The following is a 21,856-nucleotide window of genomic DNA, read 5'->3' on the forward strand; positions in this document are numbered from 1 at the left end:
AATGGCACGATCTCAGCTCACTGCACCCTCTGCCTCCTGGGTTCAAGTGATTCTCCTGCCTTGCCTCCTAAGTAGCTGGGATTACAGGCGTCCGCCACCATGCCCGGCTAATTTTTGTATTTTTAGTAGAGACAGGGTTTCGCCATGTTGGCCAGGCTGGCCTTGAACTCCTGACGTCAGGTGATTCACCCACCTCAGTCTCCCAAAGTGCTGCGGTTACAGGCGTGAGCCACAGCGCCCGGCCCATCCCACATTATTTTTTGCGACTCAGAGCCATTCTATTACCCCTTTCAAACCCCAAGGAATGTTTGAGTGGGGTTGATATGGGCGTGAAAAGAGACAGAATAATCTATCTCCAGAGGAACTACAACTTCCATCAGGCACTACTTCAGCGGAACAGGAAAGGATGTGGGGGCGTGGCTCCTACGCCCTAATAGAGTGGGAAACTACAACTCCCAGGATAACGCGGGATCTCAGCGGGGCCAAAGGAGTGATCGAGCTCTGACTGGCGACCCTACCCGGCAGAAACCACCTCGACAGCCTCCAGAAAGGGGCGTGGCCTAAAATGTAGGGGCGTGGCCACATGGGCATCAGGAAGAAGTAACCTGTTGAATCTATTTCTCCTCCCCAGCCTTACTGCTTCCCATAAGGGGGAAGCCGCAGACCAATAAGCCTCTTCCAAAAGAGAGGTAAAGGGAGGTAGACAAGGGGCGGCGGCGGAGGCTGGCTACTGCATTCCGTAGGAGGAGCCAACAGTTACTTTTTACCTGCTGAGTCCGGTAAACCAGTTCATGGGGGCGGGGAACTGCATATGAGAAAAGGACCAGGATAGAAGAGGTATTTATTTGTTCATTTTGAGGACTAAATTTAGAACCCATCATCTACAGACCCATTTGTAGCTTGTGTCTGGGGCACTCGCTCGGCCTCAGAAAGAGGGAACAACGGGGACGACTTTGTGGCAGCAAAGCCACCTCCCTTCCGTGTTTTCCGTAGCCCAAAGCGATAGAACCGCATGGCTTCTGCGGTCTGGGGGAGTGCCCCCTGGTGGGGCCCGCCGCCCCCGGCCCCAGCTCGGCCGCTCACGGACATCGACTTCTGCTCCGGGGCGCAGCTGCAGGAATTGACCCAGCTGATCCAGGAGCTGGGTGTGCAGGAGAGCTGGAGTGACGGGCCCAAGCCGGGAGCCGATCTCCTCCGGGCCAAGGACTTTGTCTTCTCTTTGCTTGGTAAGTAACCCTACTTGCCTTTGGGAACTCACAGCTCTCAGCCTCACCACGCTCCCGCCCCTGCCCCGGCTTCGGGCGACGCCCTCCACGATCCGTTCCCTTTTTTTAGGTCTAGTTCACCGCCGGGACCCTCGCTTTCCTCCCCAGGCAGAGCTCTTGCTGCTTCGTGGTGGGATTCGCGAGGGCTCCCTGGATCTGGGGCATGCACCTCTGGGTCCCTACGCCCGGGGACCTCACTACGATGCCGGCTTCACACTCCTAGTGCCCATGTTTTCACTGGACGGCACTGAACTGCAACTGGACCTGGAATCCTGTTACGCACAGGTCTGCCTCCCAGAGATGGTGTGCGGAACCCTCATCCGGGAGATGTGGCAGGATTGCTTAGGACCCCCAGTCCCAGGAGCACGCGATTCGATCCACCGAACGGAGAGCGAAGAAAGTTCCAAGGACTGGCAAAGCTCTGTAGACCAGCCGCACAGCTACGTCACTGAGCACGAGGCGCCAGTGTCTTTGGAAAAATCACCTAGTGACGTTTCAGCGTCCGAGTCGCCTCAGCATGACGTCGTCGACCTTGGCTCTACCGCACCTTTGAAAACAATGAGTAGTGACGTCACCAAGGCAGCTGTCGAAAGCCCTGTCCCAAAGCCGTCGGAGGCTCGGGAAGCGTGGCCCACATTATGTTCCGCCCAGGTCGCTGCCTGGTTCTTTGCTACGCTGGCGGCGGTCGCCGAGTCTCTGATCCCTGTCCCGGGTGCTCCGCGTCTGGTGCACGCAGCTCGCCACGCGGGTTTCACCACAGTCCTCCTGGCTACCCCTGAGCCCCCTCGCCGCCTCCTGCTCTTTGACCTGATCCCAGTGGTGTCCGTGGCGGGCTGGCCCGAGGGGGCTCGGAGCCACTCGTGGGCTGGTCCGCTGGCCTCTGAGTCGGCTTCCTTCTACCTGGTGCCCGGTGGCGGCACCGAGCGGCCGTGCGCCTCCGCCTGGCAGCTCTGTTTCGCCCGCCAGGAGCTGGCGCTCAAAGCGCGCATACCAGCGCCGCTGCTGCAGGCGCACGCGGCGGCCCAGGCGCTACTGCGCCCGCTGGTGGCCGGGACCCGGGCGGCGGCGCCCTACCTCCTGCGGACGCTGCTGTACTGGGCGTGCGAGCGGCTGCCTGCGCTCTATCTGGCGCGGCCGGAAAATGCGGGCGCCTGCTGCCTCGGGCTGCTAGACGAGCTGGGCCGAGTGCTCGAGGCCGGGACGTTGCCTCACTATTTTCTGAACGGCCGGCAGCTCCGTACGGGGAACGACCCCGCTGCGCTGCTGGGAGAATTGGCCCGGCTCCGCGGGGACCCTGCCCGGGCCCTCCGTGCTGCGGTGGAGGAGGCCAAAGTGGCCCGCAAGGGGGGCGGTTTGGCGGGCGTGGGGGGCGGGGCCCATTAAAGACGCTGTTCCTACCAGTGGAAAGTGCCTCCGTGGGCGAGCGGGACGTGGGGGGCCCTGCTCGCCCCTCGCCTGGGGGACTGACTGTGTGCCCTGGGCCTGAAGCCCCCCTTCTGGAAGGCCTCCCTGTTGGTTCCTCCTCTACGCCCACCCGCCTGCCCCCCTGCACAGGTTGCCCCATTCCAACCTCGCTATTCTCCACATCTGTGGCCAGCACTTCTTCCAGGGGCAGCTTCCAGAAACCGTCTGTCCCCAGTTCTTTTGGTCATTTCTCTTAAGGGCCAATAGAAATGGGAGAAACATATTTGCTGACCAAACGCGAAAAGGAGTTATGGAGACCAGGGTCTGATCAATTTGGCTCACACAAAGGCAGAGATATGAAGGAGGCCGGATTTTGCCCGAGGCTGGATCTCACACCACCCCGCCTCCATCTCTCCAGTTCTTCCCCCACTTTCCTCGTGCGGTTCTGTCCTCACTAACATCCCGGCCAGTAGGGTCTCTCTCCATTCTCCCAGCGTCCGCCATTCCATCTCCCTTAGGCCCAACCTCTCCCTCCTATCCAGGAGTGCGTTCAGGAGGCCCTCTTGTCCCTCCTCCTCTGAAGGCTGAGACGTGCGGCCTTGCCTCGGCTTTGCCTGCTTGTAAGACACAGTCCGCACTCTCTACCTCCAAGGAACCCCGGGGTTCCTCCTGCCCGGCTTCACCCTCCTATTTCCCAGCGTCTCCGCCCCCTGCCCCGCCCCCGGGCCGGCTCTCCGAGGAGGGGGAACTGCTGTCGCCGCCGCCGCCGCCGCCGCCTCAGCTTTCCATAGCCGCTGCCGCTGCCGCCGCTGCCGCCGCTCTGCCTGGTCCAGCCACCGGCCCAGTGCTCTGACTTCGCCGGACCAGGGAGCTCTGCAGAGACATCCTCACTCCTTCCCGAGGGTCCGGGACGCCTAGCCGGGCGTGGGGGGAAGCTCTGTTTGCGGGGGACAGGGAGGGAGGAGCCTGGAGCCGAAGCCAGCGCCACCCGTCACCGGATCAACAGGACAGGACAGGTTGAGGGGCGTCGGGGAAAGGAAGGGGGGTGCTATAGGCAATCCCGGGGAGGACGAGGAAGCCCTGTCGCAGGAAGCTGTGATCCGCTCTGACTTGTAGGGGGCCTGTTCACATTTGGGTACTGGTGACAACGTGGGTGCACTCCTCTCTTGGGGGGCTGGTTAGATTGGAGGGCGTGGGATCTAAACAGCACCAGCTGTCCCCAAGAAAATTTAAGGGGCAGCCAGGGGAGAAAAAAACAAAAACAGACACGGATGCTCCTCATTTTGAGGTGGCGGAAGGCCCTCCAGACAACTACCTGGTGTATCCACTAGGAAGGGTGGATTTGGAGGTGACTTCAAAAGGAGCGGAGGGTGTGAAGGTGAAGAAAGGGTCTTGGCCGCTAGAATACTATGCTACTAGATATGGGGGTGACTTGGTGAAAAAGGTATTATCCAGCCAGAGGGTCTGGGAGCCCTGTCATACTGAACCTGGGCAACCTGGATATTCTGAGACATATTTTGGGGGGATTTCAGTGAAAAAAGTGGGGGATCCCCTCCATTTAGAGTGTAACAAAGGAAAAAACACCAAGGTTGGGTTCCTTCCTGACATTGGCAGTGCCCCAGTAGGGGTGGGATGAGCGAATATCCCCAAAGCTAAAGTCCCACACCCTGTAGATTACAAGAGTGGATTTGGCAGGAGTGCGTCCCAAAATACAGTGGAAAGGTGCCTGGAGATATTTAAACCACGTCTTGGAAATTTAGGGGGTCTTGGCTTTGGTATAGGCGAAGTGGGGACAGACACTGGAGAGGAGGGAAAGGGGACGTTTTCAATAGGAGGCAAAACTCGAGGGTGGGATCCACGGAGGAGTACATAGGCTGCTGGATCTGGTGGAGCCAGCACTGGGCCCACGGGTGGTAACTGGCTGCTGTGGAGGGGGGTACGTGTGGGGGGTTCTGGGGCTTATCCTCAGGTCCTGTGGGTGGGGCAGCGAGTCGGGGCCTGAGCGTCAAGAGCATGCCCTAGTGAGCGGGCTCCTCTGGGGGAGCCCAGCGCGCTCCGGGCGCCGGCCGGTTTGGGGGTGTCTCCTCCCGGGGCGCCATGGCGGCGCTGGCCAGTAGCCTGATCCGGCAGAAGCGGGAGGTCCGCGAGCCCGGGGGCAGCCGGCCAGTGTCGGCGCAGCGGCGCGTGTGTCCCCGCGGCACCAAGTCCCTTTGCCAGAAGCAGCTCCTCATCCTGCTGTCCAAGGTGCGACTGTGCGGGGGGCGGCCCCCGCGGCCGGACCGCGGCCCGGGTGAGTGCGGCTGGGGCGGGGTCTCCCGGCCAGAGGTTTCTCTGCCTGGGAGATTGAGGCCAGGGACTCTGAAGAATAGGGCCCTGCTGAGGGGCTCCCCGAAAGTGGAAGGGGGTGGGCCAGGACGACAAAGTCCCTGCCAGACTGTGCCTCAGTTTCCCTTCTCTTTTGTCCATAAATCGGAGTCTCCTTATTTTCGAGGTCAAGGGGAAGGCTTGAGGGGCTAAGTCTGGCGCCCCGAAAGCCTCGCAGTTCCTGCTCGTCCCCCCTTCCCAACACAGCAGTCCCCACCCCCATCGTCCTCCGCCTACGTGCCGGTTCTCGCGATTCTTTCAATCTGGAGCGGAGGGGCCTGGGGGTTTCCAGATGCCTGGGTCACCCCAAGGATTTCTGCAGCTCCAGCTGCACGGCCCCCCAGTCCCCGCCCTCCCCGGTTCTCCCGCTCCTCCACGCCTGGGCTCGGTTTCTCCTGGTCGAGCTCTCCTGGCTCCGAGCCAATCTCCCCAGCTCTCCCTCGGGTGTCCTTGCAGCTACCTCGCCAGCCAGCCCTCTATGCGCCCTCCTCCTGTGACCTGCGCTTCAAGAACGGAGCTGGGCACCCCCTCCCATAATCCCCGCGCCACTCCGAAATCGGGTCCCGTAGGCTCAGGGGACCCTACGCTGGGAGGAACTCAGACACAGCTCACGGCTGGAGATGGGCGCCGACTCTTGGGGGTCGTACCACCTACAAGGGGGGACAGGGAAGTCGGCAGAGAGCGAGCGTGGGGGAGGAGAGTTGTGAGAGTTAGAGTGTGGTCCCCGTCCATGTACGACAGTCAGGGAGTCCCTCTGGCTTTGCTCCCGCCCGCTCCCAGCTCCTCTAAGGGTAGCCCCCTCGCGCCCTCCTCCCCGCTCCACCGGCTGCCCGTAGTGGTACAATCCGCAGCCCACCCTCTGAGTGGGACCGGGCCCCCACGTGACTCAGCCTGCCTCTCCATCTCCTCAGCTCCCACCCCCCATATCCTTGGTAAGGTCTCCCTTACCCCAGGCGGGTTACCTGGCCGAAGGGGAGAGGCTGAGCCTCAGGGAAAACTGGGCCGCCGCGAGCCACAGACAGACAGACAGACAGACAGATGGGTCAGTGTCAGACAGGCCGGCGCTGGGCCAAGGCAAGGCTCTCGCCAAGCTAGCGGCAGCCGCAGCAGGTGCTGAGTCAGCGTCAGGCCCAGTCCCACCCCCACTCCTGAGGGAGAGCCCCTACCCTGTGGTCAATTTGCTGCTGCCAAGGTCCCCCACCTTCGCAAACACGCTGCCCCTTCAGTACCCCTGCTGGTCTCTCTCTGTTCCTGCCTTTTGATATAGCTCTCCTCTCCCTCCTCCCCCACTCCTCCCCCCTTCTGGTTGAGCTGTAGGGTAGGAATTAAGCCATTTTAATAAATTTCAATAAATTACACTGAAAGCTCCTGGTTATAGGAAACAGAAGGGACCCACACCAGCTTTCCCAGGAGTGAAAGAGAGGTGGGAAGAGAGCGTGCTTGGAGGGTAAGAGAGCTGGGGCCCTGGGACCCTCTTCCTTCCTTTCATTCTCCTTTCTTCCCTCCGATCCTGCCAAGTGTAGGAATGTTTCTGGGAACAGAAATGTCATTTTCAAAGATGAATGTCTCTCTCTCCAGAGCCTCAGCTCAAAGGCATCGTCACCAAACTGTTCTGCCGCCAGGGTTTCTACCTCCAGGCGAATCCCGACGGAAGCATCCAGGGCACCCCAGAGGATACCAGCTCCTTCAGTGAGAGGGGAAGCTGGCTGCTGGGTGGGAAGGGGGAGAATGGGGACAGGAGATGACAATCCTATTCCCTTTTCAGCTTCTGTTGCCATTGGTCCGTCTTCCTGACCTCTAAGGGAAAAAGCGGAGCTGGGATGAGGGGAGCTCAGGTGAGGGTCAGAAGCCTGGGTATTGATGCTCCCTCTCTCCACCCGCAGCCCACTTCAACCTGATCCCTGTGGGCCTCCGTGTGGTCACCATCCAGAGCGCCAAGCTGGGTCACTACATGGCCATGAATGCTGAGGGACTACTCTACAGTTCGGTGAGACAATGAGGCTGAGTGGCCGGGAAATACTGGGGACTCCCCTTCCTCAATTTGTCCCTTGAGGGAATGACAGCCTTCCTCAACTACAGACATTTTGCCCGGGACTCCTCCCTCCAGCTTTTGCTGATGGCCTGTCATCGCTGCCGGTTCCAGACCAGCTCCTCTAGGGTCTCTCCAATCCCCACTCCTTGCACACCCCCAACACAGCCCCAGGTTCTTTGAACGTCCAACTCTTTCTGCCTTTTAGGGCCCCTACTTCTCATCCCACCTCCTCCAGATTTTGTCATTACTCACTTCCCTAGAGTCATCCAGGATAGGGGATAGTGAGAGATTCGGAGTACAGTGGAGAGAAGGAATATTATTCCAAGACCCCTAAAAGTCTAGTTCTTTTTTTTTTTAATAGTGACAGGGTCTTGCTATGTTGGCCAGGCTGGTCTCGAACTCCTGACCTCAGGTGATCCACCGGCCTCAGCCTCCCAAAGTGTTGGGATTATAGGCATGAGCCACCGTGCTTGTCCCAGAGCCTGGTTCTTAGCCCTCAGCCCTCTTCCTTGTCCTCCCTTTGCTCCCAGGTCCTACATGGACTCAGAAGTTGTCCTCCCCCTCCCCCAAAAAACGTACGGATTTGTGCTTTCCACGAGCTCCTTTCTGCCCGGTGATGTGTCTTTTTATCTCTCTGACTTTGTGTGCCTTTCTGGGTCTTTGTCTCGTTAGCCACATTTCACAGCTGAGTGTCGCTTTAAGGAGTGTGTCTTTGAGAATTACTACGTCCTGTACGCCTCTGCTCTCTACCGCCAACGTCGTTCTGGCCGGGCCTGGTACCTCGGCCTGGACAAGGAGGGCCAGGTCATGAAGGGAAACCGAGTTAAGAAGACCAAGGCAGCTGCCCACTTTCTGCCCAAGCTCCTGGAGGGTGGGTATAGACTCAAGAAAATGTGGGCCACAAGAGAGGGTATTGACTTTGATATGGACATTTAGGGGCAGACAGCTCAGGCTACAAGTGATAAGAGGACCCTTTATGACAGATCAAGCCAGGAAGGCTTTGCCCTTTGGGGGTTTGGGTGCTGTCCTCCTGTGGTGTTGGGGTTCTGGGAGGGTGAATGTACGGGATGGGAGCCCTTTCGGAGTACTGGTTCTGCCTGGGTCCCTCTGTGCCTAACTCTCCTTCCCTGCTCCTCTCTTTCTCCCCTTCACAGTGGCCATGTACCGGGAGCCTTCTCTCCACAGTGTCCCCGAGGCCTCCCCTTCCAGTCCCCCTGCCCCCTGAAATGTAGTCCCTGGACTGGAGGTTCCCTGCACTCCCAGTGAGCCAGCCACCACCACAACCTGTCTCCCAGTCCTGCTCTCACCCCTGCTGCCACACACATGCCCTGAGCAGCCAGGTCCCACCGGGTGCTCTACTCTGAGGGAGCTCAGGGGCTGGCTGTGACTTCCGAAGCTGCTGAGACCCTTAGATCCTTGGGCCTAGGAGGGAGTCAGAGAGGGGGATGTCTGAAGATGGTCCTGGCTGATCACTTCTTTCTTTCCACACTCACACAACCCCATGCCTTTTCCTGAGATGGCGCTGGGAGTTCCCACATGGACAGCCAGGGCATAAACACTTCCCACCCCAGCTCATCCAGTTCCTGGAGTCCTGTGCTCCTTTTCATTGCCACTGAGCCGTTTCTAGATTCACTGGAGCTCAGGATTCCTGTGTCCTTCTTTCCCTACTCTACCTTCTACCTTGGTCTGGACACATTCTGGAACACTGGACACCCTAGCCAGGGCCACTTCTGCACTAGGGCTGTGTGCTGGAACCCAGGCATGCTGCCAGCCTTTGCTCTGGATCCATCAGGCTTCTGTCCATGACTCAGATGGACCCCTGGTTTCCAAGTAGAAAGAGGCTAGATTTGAGCCTTGTCTAGCTGCTGGCTTTGGCCTGAACTGGAACCAGTCTCAGATGACCACAGGTTTAACCTTCTTATCCCAGAGACAACCAATTCTAGAGCTTTATGGAGCCATACTTCCCCCTAAATCCTAGCTCTAGGACATAGATCATGACTCTCAGCCCTTTTACACAGGATGGAGCTGGGGCATGTATAGCCATATTATTGCTCTAAGTAAGTTCTAGCCCCACCCTCCCACCTTCTTGAGTGATACCTATTACGGATGAGTTCTGGAAAAGACCCAGCTATGATTCATAAAAACAGTTCTGGATGAATCAAGAACCATTTCTTGTTTTTCCTAGATAATTCTCTAAAAATATGATTCTTCCATATAGAATGCTAAGCTTATTTTTACATGTAGTTTCTAGCTCCCTCAACCCAGCTGAGGTCGTGCCAGGGAGACAGAGTCTGCAGAAGGGCAGAGGAATTTTGGAAGGATCCCCGGCTCATAGTAGGGAAGCTGGGATGGGGGAGGGGCCAAAATTATGGCATGATTGAATCTGCATCTGTGTTGCGTGGACATGAATACTTAGCTACCTCAGCAGGAATTCCTTCTAGGTCCCCTTTAAAGCTGAGGTCCTTAGAGTAATATGTCCTGAATAAAAAGGACAAATGGATACAGCCTTGACCCTCCCAGTGAGGAGACCCCAATTCAGCAATAAGTCTCACCCTTCTCCCCTACAGGTCAGGCCGAGGAGGGTGAAGGCCTCTTGCACTCCAGACCTCATACGCCCCAACAGCTTCTAATTGGATAGAACTTGCTTTACCTTACAGCTTACAACCTCAGCCGGGTTTTAGGTACCCAAAAAGGGCCTGTCTAGATTTTTTCAGAAAAACGTGGAGCGCTAGGGGCAGCCTGGAAAAGACTGGGAACCTGCTAGTGAACTAGGAGGGAGACTTCCATAGCCTCAGACTTGGATAGGGTAGGCTGAGGGGGCCCTAAGGGAGGGACTAGGGCTCCAAGGCAGGTCGCGTTTCCTTAGACTGTTGTACTTCTGGCTCGTTGCAAGAGGAGTAGATGCCCCCTCACCCACACAAAGCCCGCTCAGGCTCCACCCAACTCCTGGCCCTGCTCCCAGGGGATCGGGTCTCCACTCCAGCTTTCTCAATTAAAGACGATTTATACAACGAAGTGCTGTCTGTCATCTGTCGGTGGCGGGCTTGACAGTTGCTCGAGGCAGGATCAAGTCCCGGGGGCGGGGCGGGTGGGCTGGCGGCTGCCCCCCAGCAACAGGTGCACATTCCCGGGCTCCTCGTCACTTCCCCTGTGCTGGCGGTCCCAGCGGCTCTCCGAGCGAAGTCACCGAGCGAGCCGCCAGGCTATGACCCCAGGGGCTCTGCTGATGCTGCTGGGGGCGCTGGGGGCGCCGCTTGCCCCAGGTAAGTGTAGGCCCCGAAGGAGCAGTGACGGGGCCAGCGATCGTGGCCAGGCACCAGGGCTGCACTTAGTCTCTCCTCCCCCAGGCGTCCGCGGCTCGGAGGCGGAGGGCCGACTCCGGGAGAAACTTTTCTCTGGCTATGATAGCTCCGTGCGGCCAGCGCGGGAGGTGGGAGACCGTGTCAGGGTCAGCGTTGGTCTCATCCTGGCTCAACTCATCAGCCTGGTGAGGGCGCGCGGGGGCGGGGTGGAGGTCAGGCCCGCCGACCAGCCGGGGGCGTGGCTTTAGGGAAGGCCGGACAGGGGACAGGCCGGGGGCGGGGGGGCGGTGCCTGGGACAAGACCACGCTGAGATGGACCAGCCTTTGGTGAAGATTGGATCGAAATCACACCAATGGACAAGCTCTGGCCGTGGGTGGTGGACGGGCCTGGAGTAGAGCCGGGTAGGGTGATGGACGGACCTGTGACCGGACCTTAAAGTGGAGCTGGGAACGAGGCAGGGTCTGGGGGACGGACCTCGAGGTAGGGCCACATGGGTCCTGAGTGCCCAGGGTGGGGCGGAGCTTGGTGCTCAGGGGTCAATAAATGGCAGCGGGTGGAGGTTCGGGGCTGGGTGGATTATGAGCTGAAGGCAGGACCCGGGACAGAGCTAGGCGGAGGGCTAGGCAGGGGCGGGTCTGGTAGGTTGATAGGCTGGGAGTGTAGACGGCAGGAAGGGGTGTTTCTGAGATAGAGGCAGGTCTTAAACTAACGCCGCTTCTGGGAGGTGGACTTGGACCCAAGAGGGTGGGGCTCAGAAAAGGGGGCGGGGTTCCCTGGAAAGAGGTTGGCCCCCCCCAGCCCCCTCATTTCTCTCCACCCTACTTCACCTTTACCCCTTAAATTTTTCCCTTCTAGAACGAGAAGGATGAAGAGATGAGCACAAAGGTGTACTTAGACCTGGTATGGAGACCCCGCGGGGTGGGAAAGGGCTTCCCGCTGTCTTGACAATTTCCTTGAATATCCAGCCCAGTAAGAATATTTTTTACATCATGACTTTAGATAACACGTTTATAATTGAAGCAAAAGCTCGAGGAAACAACACCTAACTTTACTACAGGAGTTTGCACCCCATGCATTTTTAATTCCAATTGTGTGTGTGTGTGTGTGTGTGTGTGTGTGTGTGTGAGTGATGCGGTCTCACTATGTTGCACGCGGGGGGGTCTTGAACGCGGGGGCTCGAGCCATCCGCCAGCCTCGGGGGGAACCTCCCCAAGTGCTGAGATTACAGGCGTGAGCCACTGCACCTGGCCCATTCTAATTTTTGAAACACTAGTTTGGGGCCGCTAATTTAATTCCCCATCCACTGAAGGATTTCGAACTGCAGTTTGAAAACCACTGTTTTAGAGGCTAGCTACTGCAGCCTCCTCATTTTTACAGAGTAAAAAATTGAAGCCCGGTGCGGGGGAAGGGAAATTAGCTGATGTGGATCCCAGCGAGTGAAGGCGGAGCCAGAGCCAGAACTCCGGCCCCTTGACCCACAGTTCATGCCTGCCCTGCTCCCCTTCCTTGCACTCCCTTCCTGGGCTTCCTTTGGAAATCCCAAGTCCCTCCGGGCCTCCAACCCGGGGCAGCCTCTCAGCCTCTGCTTCACTAGGAGTGGACTGACTACAGGCTGAGCTGGGACCCTGCGGAGCACGACGGCATCGATTTGCTCCGCATCACGGCGGAATCCGTGTGGCTCCCTGACGTGGTGCTACTGAACAAGTAGGAGACCTTCCAAAGCCCGGGAGGTGGCGCGGGGCCTCGGGGGGCGGGGCCTCCGGGCGCGGAGCCTGATCCCAGATGAGCTCCCTTCTCTGCAGCAATGATGGGAATTTTGACGTGGCTCTGGACATTAATGTCGTGGTGTCCTCCGACGGCTCCGTGCGTTGGCAACCCCCGGGCATCTATCGCAGCAGCTGCAGCATCCAGGTTTCTGGGCTCCACATCCGAAGCTGAAGGAGCTCTTACAAAACCCCCCTTTCCTTAGACATCCTGACTCCCCAGCGACTCCCATCCTTCATCCTTCCCCCATTATCTAATCCCCATGACCCTCACCTCTTGTCTACCCTCCTGGTTTTCCACTGAGTGTTCTGTACACTTTCTTTGACTTCTAGTCTTACTCAGTGACAGCCCTCCCCACCCCCCGCCATTAATGGCTTCCCTTCATAACCCTCCAGTTCCTCTGTGATTCCCCTTCCCTGTGCCCTCCCCAAAGGCCTCCCAAACTCCACCAGCGCTGACTGGTTCTCTGGCAGCTCTATTGACTCTCCCCTCCATCCAGGTCACCTACTTCCCCTTCGACTGGCAGAACTGCACTATGGTGTTCAGTTCCTACAGCTACGACAGCTCGGAGGTCAGCCTGCAGACAGGCTTGGGTTCTGACGGGCAAGAGCAGCAGGAAATCCACATTAATGAAGGGACTTTCATTGGTGAGTAGGCATGGCTCCTACATCCATGGGCTCTATGATTTCCAGCTTTTAACAGGCTCATAAATATACTGTCAGTGATGCCCAATATAGCCCTGTGGGGTCAGCAAGATGGGTATGGCTATCTACATTTTAAAAGTATGGAAATTGCAGGGGGCAGTGGCTCACGCCTGTAATCCCAGTACTTTGGGAAGCCGAGGCGGGCAGATCATTTGAGGTCTGGAGTTCGAGACCAGCCTAACATGGTGAAACCCCATCTCTACTAAAAATACAAAAAATTAGCCAGTCATGGTGGCAGATGCCTGTAAATCCCAGCTACTTGGGAGGTTGGGGCAGGAGAATTGCTTGAACCTGGGAGGCGGAGGTTGCAGTGAGCTGAGATGGCGCCACTGCACTCCAGCTTGAGTGACAGAGTGAAAGTTCGTCTCAAAAAAAAAAAAAAAAAGGCCTGGCACAGTGGCTCACGCCTTAATCTCAGTATTTTGGGAGGTGGAGGCGGGCAAATCACCTGAGGTCAGGAGTTCAGGACCACCCTGGCCAACATGGCGAAACCCTGTCTCTACTAAAAATACAAAAAATTAGCCAGGTGTGGTGGCAGACGCCTGTAATCCCAGCTACTCGGGAAGCTGAGAAAGGAGAATCACTTGAACCTGGGAGGCAGAGGTTGCAGTGAGCTGAGATCACACCACTGCACTCCAACCTGGGCAACAAGAGCAAAACTCTGTCTCAAAATAAATAAATAAAAATATGGAAATTGAGACACCCAAGTTTATTAGAGATGGGCTACTCAGCCCAGTTTTCACAGCTAGTCTCATCAAGTCAGCCCTCTCAGGTCTGGGCTATGGCAGAGCAAGCCATACCTGGCACTAGCTAGGACAGCTCCCACATCTGTGTTCCCCTCCTTCTGCTCATCCCCAGAGAATGGCCAATGGGAGATTATCCACAAGCCCTCTCGGCTAATCCAGCCCCCAGGCGATCCTAGGGGAGGGAGGGAAGGACAGCGCCAGGAAGTCATCTTCTACCTCATCATCCGCCGCAAGCCTCTCTTCTACCTGGTCAACGTCATTGCTCCATGCATCCTCATCACTCTTCTGGCCATCTTTGTCTTCTACCTGCCACCAGATGCAGGTAATGGGGGAAGGGGCTCCTATTCTTTTGTCATTGGCTCAGCTTCTTCCTCTTCATCCTTAATCCAGGCAGGGTTTTCCTGCCAATCCAAAGCATCATGGATTGGGCTTCAGCAATCCCGCCCAGGCTCTGCCTCCCGTTGACTGCCACCTTGCCTCCGCTCAGTGAAACTGGAACTCTTTCCTAATAGGAGTCCTAGCTTCTAATCCATAAAGCCTTTACTCCTCTGAACCACAAACCTCCAGGCTTAGATAGCTGTCCCATTCCCTTTCCCCATTCCTAACATCCCCTGCCCACTTTCAGACTCCCACTACTCCTTTAATTTTTTTTTTTTTTTTTTTGAGACGGAGTCTCGCTCTGTCACCCAGGCTGGAGTGCAGTGGCACGATATAGGCTCACTGCCAGCTCCGCCTCCCGGGTTCACGCCATTCTCCTGCCTCAGCCTCCTGAGTAGCTGGGACTACAGGCGCCCGCCACCACGCCCAGCTAATTTTTTGTATTTTTAGTAGAGACAGAGTTTCACCGTGTTAGCCAGGATGGTCTCGATCTCCTGACCTTGTGATCCGCCTGCCGCGGCCTCCCAAAGTGCTGGGATTACAGGCGTGAGCCACAGCACCTAACCTTTTTTTTTTTTTTTTTTGAGACAGGGTCTTGCTCTGTTGCCCAGGCTGGAGTGCAGTGCTGTGATCATGGCTTGCTACAGCCTCAAACTCTTGAGCTCAAACAATCCTCCCACCTCAGCCTCCTGTGTAACTGAGACCACAGGCGCCCACAATCAGGCCCAGCTGATTTTTTTGGTATTTGTGGTAGAGAAGGGGTTTAACCATGTTGCCCAGCCTGGTCTGCCACTCCTGAACTCAAGCGATCTGTCCTCCTCAGCCTCCCAACGTACTGGGCTTATAGGCATGAGCCACGGCACCTGGCCCCCACTAGTCCTTTAACCTCCTATCTCCCTGGGAAATATATAATAGTAATAGCCGCCGTGCACAGTGGCTCACGCCTGTAATCCCAGCACTTTGGGAGGCTGAGGCGGGCGGATCACAAGGTCAGGAGATCAAGACAATCCTGGCTAACATGGTGAAACCCCGTGTCTACTAAAAATACAAAAAATTAGGCCGGGTGCGGTGGCTCACGCTTGTAATCCCAGCACTTTGGGAGGCCGAGGCGGGCGGATCACGAGGTCAGGAGATCGAGACCACGGTGAAACCCCGTCTCTACTAAAAATACAAAAAAATTAGCCGGGCGTGGTGGCGGGCGCCTGTAGTCCCAGCTACTCGGAGAGGCTGAGGCAGGAGAATGGCGTGAACCCGGGAGGCGGAGCTTGCAGTGAGCCAAGATTGCGCCACTGCACTCCAGCCTGGGTGACAGAGCGAGACTCCGTCTCAAAACCTGTAGTCCCAGCTACTTGGGAGGCTGAGGCAGGAGAATGGCGTGAACCCGCGAGGTGCAGCTTGCAGTGAGCCGAGATTGCGCCACTGAACTCCAGCCTGGGAGACAGACTCCGTCTCAAAATAAATAAATAAATAAATAAATAAAAATAATAATAAAAAATAGTAATAGTCAACATTTCTTTAGGAGGCAGCATAATAGGATAACTTTTGGCAAATTCCTTAATCTTTTTTTTTTTTTTTTTTTGAGACAGAGTTTGGCTCTGTTGACAGGGCTGGAATGCAGTGGCGTGATCTCGGCTCACTGCAATCTCTACCTCCTGGGTTCAGGCGATTCTCAGTCTCCTGAGTAGCTGGGATTACAGGCGCCCACCACCATGCCTGCCTAATTTTTGTAGTTTTAATAGAGATGGGGTTTCACCATGTTGGCCAGGCTGGTCTCGAACTCCTGACCTCAGGTGATCCACCTGCCTCGGCCTCCCAAAGTGCTGGGATTATAGGTGTGAGCCACCACACCTGGCCAAATTCCTTAATCTCTATGTGTCTCAGTTTCCTGATCTGGAAGTGGGCCAACCATTGTCCCTAGTGCATAGAATTATTTTGAGGATTGACAGAGTTAATAGAACTATGCCTGGCACTCAGTAAGTTCTATGTAAGCATTGGGTTTTGGGTTGTTTTTTGTTTTTCTTTTTTGAACACTTGCTATAAGGTAATTCATTTAACATGGTACATGTACTAATTCTAATCTTTACAACAATCCTGTGAGGTAAGTAATGAATTGTCATTCTCATTTTACAGTGGAGGATAAAGAGGCTGAAAGAGTTTAAGTCATTTGCCTGAAATCATTACACAGTTAGAGAGGGGCAGTGTTGCAATTCCAACCCGGGTCAGTGGCAGTCTGATTCAGAGACCTGATATCCTTAACTCTGGTATTCAAAACACGCTTTCCTCCTCTCTGCCATCAAATCCTTTGTCTAAAGAAGGAAAGCAGGCCGGGCGCGGTGGCTCACACCTGTAATCCCAGCACTTTGGGAGGCTGGGGCTGGTGGATCACCTGAGGTCAGGAGTATTCAAGAAACAGAAGGGAGGCCAGTGGAACTGAATGAAGTAAGCAGAGGGGAAAGCAGTAGGAGATGAAGTCAAGGAGCTCATGGGAAGGACCTATAGACCATAATAAGGCCTTTGCTTTCATGCAGGAGAGGGGGAGCCACTGGAAGTTTCTGGAAAGAGGAATAATATGATCTGATTCTATTTCTTTCTTTTCTTTCTTTCTTTTTTTTTTTTTTTTTTTTTTTTTTAGATGCAGTCCCTCTTTGTCGCCCAGGCTGGAGTGCAGTGGCGCGATTTGGGCTCACTGCAACCTCCGCCTCCCGGGTTCAACATTATTCTGGGTTCAGATTATTCTGCCTCAGCCTCCTGAGTAGCTGGGATTCCAGTCACACACCACCATGCCCAGCTAAATTTTTTGTACTTTAAGTAGAGATGGGGTTTCGCTATGTTGGCCAGGCTGGTCTCGAACTTCTGACCTCAGGTGATCTGCCCGCCTCGGCCTCCCAAAGTGCTAGGATTACAGGCGTGAGCCACTGCACCCGGCTTGATTTATATTTTAACAAAATCAGTCTGGCTGCTCGGTTGAGAACAGTCAGCATGGGAGGAAAGGATGGAGCAAAGAGACCAGTTAGGAGGGCTTTACAATAATTCAGACCTAAGGTAATGTGCTTTGGAGCAAGGTGGTGATGTAGGAGGTGGGACTCGACTCCAGACCAAATTGAGGACCAGCTAGAACAGGAACAGGGCAGATGCAGCTTTCCACAAGACATACCCACAAGTGTGCTGTGTCAGTTTACCATTGCCATGGAAACACCTGGGAGTTACCACTCCTTTCCATGGCAATCACCCGATGACACAGAGGTTACTGTCCTTTCCCTAGAAATTTCTGCCTAATCCATTGCTTAATCTGCATGCAATTAGAAGTAGGTATAGGCCAGGTGCGGTGGCTTATGCCTGTAATCCCAGCACTTTGGGAGGCTAAGGCGGGCAGATCCCTTAAGGTCAGGAGTTCGAGACCAGCCTGGCCAACATGGTGAAACCCTGTCTCTACTAAAAATACAAAAAATTAGCCAGATGTGGTGCCATGCACCTGTAATCCCAGCTACTCGGGAGGCTAAGACAGGAGAATTGCTTGAACCCAGGAGGCAGAGGTTGCAGTGAGCTGTGATCACGCCACTGCACTACAGCCTGGGTGACAGAGTGAGACTCTGTCTAAAAATAAATACATAAATAAATAAATAAGAGATAGGGAAGACTATGGGAGGAGTAGCTTTGGTAGTAAGAGAATTTAGTTTTGGACATTTTGTTTTATGTTGTTTTTGCTTTTGTTTTTTAAGACGGAGTTTCGCTCCTGATGCCCAGGCTGGAGTGCAATGGCGCAATCTTGACTCACTGCAACCTCTGCCTCCCTGGTTCGAGTGATTCTCCTGCCTCAGCCTCCCTAGTAGCTGGGATCACAGGCGCCCACCACCATGCCCAGCTAATTTTTTGTATTTTTAGTAGAAATGGGGTTTCACTACGTTGGCCAGGCTGGTCTCGAACCCCTGACCTCAGGTGATTTGCCCGCCTTGGCTTCCCAAAGTGCTGGGATTACAGGTGTGAGCCACTGCACCGGGCTCAGTTTTGGACATGTTAAGCTTGAAATATTTATTAGACATCCAAGTATCCAAGAGAGGTTGAGTAGGCAGATGGGTATATATCTGGCATTCAGGGGAGAAGTCCAGGGTGGACATACAAATGTAGGAATTATTTACATGCAGATGGTCCTTCCAAAAGCCTGTCTTTTTTTTTTTTCGGATGGAGTTTTGCTCTGTTGCTCAGGCTGGAATGCAATGGTGCCATCACAGCTCACTGCAGCCTCCATCTTCCATGCTCAAGCGGTCCTCCCAACTCAGCCTCTCAAATAGTTGGGACCACAAGCATGCACCATCGTGCCTGGCTAATTTTTTTTTTTCTTTTTGTAGAGGTTGGGCACAGTGGCTCACACCTGTAATCCCAACAGTTTGGGAGGCCAAGGCGGGTGGGTCACTTGAGCTCAAGAGTTTGAGACCAGCCTGGGTAACATGGTGAAACCCTGTCTCTACAAAAAGTACAAAAATTAGCTGGGCATGGTGGCTCGCACCTGTAGTCCCAGCTACTCAGGACTCTGAGGTGGGAAGACCACTTGAGCCTGGGAGGTGGAGGTTTCAATGAGCCATTATTATCATGCCACTGCACTCCAGCCTGGGTGACAGAGCAAGACCCAGCCTCAAATTTGTTTTTGTAGAGAAGAGGTCTCCCTATGTTGCTCAGGCTGGTCTGAAACTCCTGGGCTCAAGCAATCCTCCCACCTTGGCCTCCCAAAGTGCCAGAACTACAGGTGTGAACCACTGTGCCTGGCTGCAGAAATCTGTCTTTGAATGGCCTGGAAACACGGTCACTGATTATGCCATAGAGCTTTCCTTCAGGCAAGTCTAATCCTTCTCTCTTCCCTTCTGCCCTCCAAGGAGAGAAGATGGGGCTCTCAATCTTTGCCCTGCTGACCCTTACTGTGTTCCTGCTGCTGCTGGCCGACAAAGTACCTGAGACCTCCCTATCAGTACCCATTATTATCAAGTACCTCATGTTTACCATGGTCCTCGTCACCTTCTCAGTCATCCTTAGTGTCGTGGTTCTCAACCTGCACCACCGCTCACCCCACACCCACCAAATGCCCCTTTGGGTCCGTCAGGTAAGAAAGATCTCCTCCTCCAACCCCAACTTTCCTTTTACAGACCATAGGGAGAACTATAGCTATGTGGCAGAGTGTTGAGGTGTCCAAGCTTGTTGAGTGTTGAAATGTTGCACAGTTAAGCTGGCCCCTATCATTATCATTTCACAGATCCCATACTCTCTTCATCAATACTGCCCATCTCGGGTCCCAGAGAAATATTCTTAGGGTTAGGTACTATCAGATTGGAAGCCCTCTCTTTCCAGTCGGGATACCTCCCAACCCATTAAAGAGCTTTTTTTTTTTTTTTTTTTTTTTTTTTGAGATAGAGTTTTGCTCTTGTGGCCAGGCTGGAGTGCAAGGGCACAATCTCAGCTCACTGCAACCATCACCTCCCAGGTTCAAGCGATTCTCCTGCCTGAGCCTCCCAAGTAGCTGGGATTACAGGCACCCGCCACCACGCCCAGCTAATTTTTGTATTTTTAGTAGAGAGAGGGTTTCACCATGTTGGCCAGGCTGGTCTTGAACTCTTGACCTCAGGTGATCCACCTGCCTCGGGTTCCCAAAGTGCTGAGATTACAGGCATGAGCCACCGCGACAGGCCCAACCCACTAAAGAGCTCTCAGGTCTGTGTGGCTGCATTTCCTTGTGTAGCTCGTTTGTGGAAGAATATGCACGCACATACGCGCGGGAATGGGCATGTGGAGTGGGGTGGTTGGCTGTTTCCCTTCTGGTCTGAAAGCATGAAAGCCCCCACCAATACGCCTCTTCTACTCTGCAGATCTTCATTCACAAACTTCCGCTGTACCTGGGTCTAAAAAGGCCCAAACCCGAGAGAGACCTGATGCCGGAGCCCCCTCACTGTTCTTCTCCAGGAAGTGGCTGGGGTCGGGGAACAGATGAATATTTCATCCGGAAGCCGCCAAGTGATTTTCTCTTCCCCAAACCCAACAGGTAGGACTACGCCCGTTACCCACATAAAAGGGAGAGGGAGAACTACAATTCCCAGAAGAGTGTGCGGAAGAAGCGGCCCATGCTCCCCGAAGATGTTGTGGTTGAGCATCATGGGAGTTGTAGTACCCCTGCTGCTCACTTTGAGGGGAGGTGGGAACTAAAACAGAGGCGGTGGAAGAAGTTGCACAAGGCTAGAGAGATCACTGCTGGCGGGGAGAGCATGAAGGGCTCTCGGGTTTTGAGAACTGGCAAGTTGTTGGAGGCATCTGGAGCGGGGCCTGGGTCGCTGGCACTGGCTGTCTTTGCGTTTGGGCGTGGCCAGTCACTCCTCTTCCAGATTCCAGCCTGAACTGTCTGCCCCTGATCTGCGGCGATTTATCGATGGTCCAAACCGGGCTGTGGCCCTGCCTCCGGAGCTACGGGAGGTCGTCTCCTCTATCAGCTACATCGCTCGACAGCTGCAGGAACAGGAGGACCACGATGCGGTATGTCCAACGGGGGTGGAACAAGGCCGGGCCTAGGCGACCTTGGCCCCACCCCCAAATTCCGCACCAGCACTCGTTTTCGTTTTTTTTTTTTTTTTGTTTGTTTGTTTTGTTTTGTTTTGAGACAGTCTCCCTCTGTCGCCCAGGCTGGAGTGCAGTAGCGCGATCTCGGCTCACTGCAACCTCCGCCTTCCGGGTTCAAGCGATTGTCCTGCCTCAGCCTGCCGAGTAGCTGGGACAACAGGCGCGCGCCACCACGCCCGGCTAATTTTCGTATTTTTAGTAGAGACGTGGCTTCACCATGTTGGCCAGGCTGGTCTCAAACTCTTGACCTCAGGTGATCCGCTCACCTCGGCCTCCCAAAGTGCTGGGAGTACAGGCGTGAGCCGCCGCGCCCGGCCTCGCTTTCGTTTCTGATTGGACCTCTCCCTCATTTGGTCCCACCCCCTGCTTACCTAATGGTTCTTTATGCCCATGCATTGCCTGCAGTCTCGCTCTCCTGTTGGGCTGCCGGCTCTTGCCTCAAACCAGTGGTAGGAGGACTCAGGCGGGTACTGGGCGGGGAAATGGGGGGGTTTCCCTGGGGGTCTGGGCCCAGAGCTCAGGAAGTTTCCTTTGCCTACCCACAGCTGAAGGAGGACTGGCAGTTTGTGGCCATGGTAGTGGACCGCCTCTTCCTGTGGACTTTCATCATCTTCACCAGCGTTGGGACCCTAGTCATCTTCCTGGACGCCACGTACCACTTGCCCCCTCCAGACCCCTTTCCTTGAAGACTGGAGGGTCGAGACCCAGGCCCTCTGCCAGTTGAAGTGAGAGTTTGGTGATACTGTCAAGCCCTATCCTCCTCTGCCTCTTAACTCCTTCACGAGGAATCCGGGCCTCTTATTTTCGTTTCTGGGGACTGCATTGGACTGAGGGCTGGGTAAGCAGGTGTCTTGGACCCACCTGAAATGCAGTATCATCTGATTTACTCTTTGGGATCTTGAAGAAGCTCTTATGGATATCAACACCTAGGTCGCCAGTGAAATAGAACAAAGAACAGGAACTAGATTATAAACCTTATGAGGTCAAGAAATGCGTCTTGGCCAGGCGCGGTGGCTCACGCCTGTAATCCCAGCACTTTGGGAGGCCAAGGCGGGCGGATCACCTGAGGTCGGGAGTTTGAGACCAGCCTGACCAACATGGAGAAACCCCGTCTCTACTAAAAATACAAAATTAGCCGGGTGTGGTGGTACATGCCTGTAGTCCCAGCTACTAGGGAGGCTGGGGCAGGAGAATCACTCGAACCTGGGAGGCAGAGGTTGCAGTGTGTCAAGATCACGCCATTGCACTCCAGCCTGGGCAACAAGAGCAAAACTCCATCTCAAAAAAAAAAAAAAAAAAAAA

The 21,856-nt window shown here is 55.1% G+C and overlaps 4 protein-coding genes across 4 annotated transcripts in view; 3 read left to right on the forward strand and 1 right to left on the reverse strand.

Annotated features, from left to right (window-relative positions):
- The first annotated feature begins 604 nt into the window (after positions 1–604).
- Positions 605–2,823, forward strand: TMEM102 (transmembrane protein 102). The gene is made up of 3 exons (XM_032140010.2): positions 605–779; positions 994–1,226; positions 1,336–2,823. Exons 2-3 carry the CDS (start codon positions 1,013–1,015, stop codon positions 2,646–2,648), a joined length of 1,527 nt encoding a protein of 508 aa, XP_031995901.1. The 5' UTR covers positions 605–779; positions 994–1,012; the 3' UTR covers positions 2,649–2,823.
- Positions 2,824–3,670: 847 nt separating this feature from the next.
- Positions 3,671–10,077, forward strand: FGF11 (fibroblast growth factor 11). The gene is made up of 5 exons (XM_032140011.2): positions 3,671–4,959; positions 6,612–6,722; positions 6,917–7,020; positions 7,738–7,936; positions 8,220–10,077. Exons 1-5 carry the CDS (start codon positions 4,767–4,769, stop codon positions 8,288–8,290), a joined length of 678 nt encoding a protein of 225 aa, XP_031995902.1. The 5' UTR covers positions 3,671–4,766; the 3' UTR covers positions 8,291–10,077.
- Positions 10,078–10,698: 621 nt separating this feature from the next.
- CHRNB1 (cholinergic receptor nicotinic beta 1 subunit) lies at positions 10,699–21,836 on the forward strand. The gene is made up of 10 exons (XM_058431303.1): positions 10,699–10,848; positions 11,224–11,268; positions 11,963–12,072; positions 12,171–12,279; positions 12,632–12,779; positions 13,695–13,904; positions 18,829–19,052; positions 19,813–19,985; positions 20,323–20,470; positions 21,100–21,836. The coding sequence occupies exons 2-10, from the start codon at positions 11,242–11,244 to the stop codon at positions 21,238–21,240; spliced, it is 1,290 nt and encodes a 429-aa protein (XP_058287286.1). The 5' UTR covers positions 10,699–10,848; positions 11,224–11,241; the 3' UTR covers positions 21,241–21,836.
- The window catches only part of ZBTB4 (zinc finger and BTB domain containing 4), a 27,111-nt gene continuing 26,523 nt past the window's right edge, over positions 21,269–21,856 (reverse strand). The window contains exon 5 of the mRNA XM_058431302.1: positions 21,269–21,480. Within this exon, the coding sequence (XP_058287285.1) occupies positions 21,353–21,480 (128 nt within the window). The 3' untranslated portion in view covers positions 21,269–21,352. The remainder of the gene's footprint in view (positions 21,481–21,856) is intronic.

The sequence above is a fragment of the Hylobates moloch genome, unplaced genomic scaffold, assembly GCF_009828535.3.
Source record: "Hylobates moloch isolate HMO894 unplaced genomic scaffold, HMol_V3 SCAFFOLD_19, whole genome shotgun sequence".
Taxonomy (NCBI): Eukaryota; Metazoa; Chordata; class Mammalia; order Primates; family Hylobatidae; genus Hylobates; species Hylobates moloch.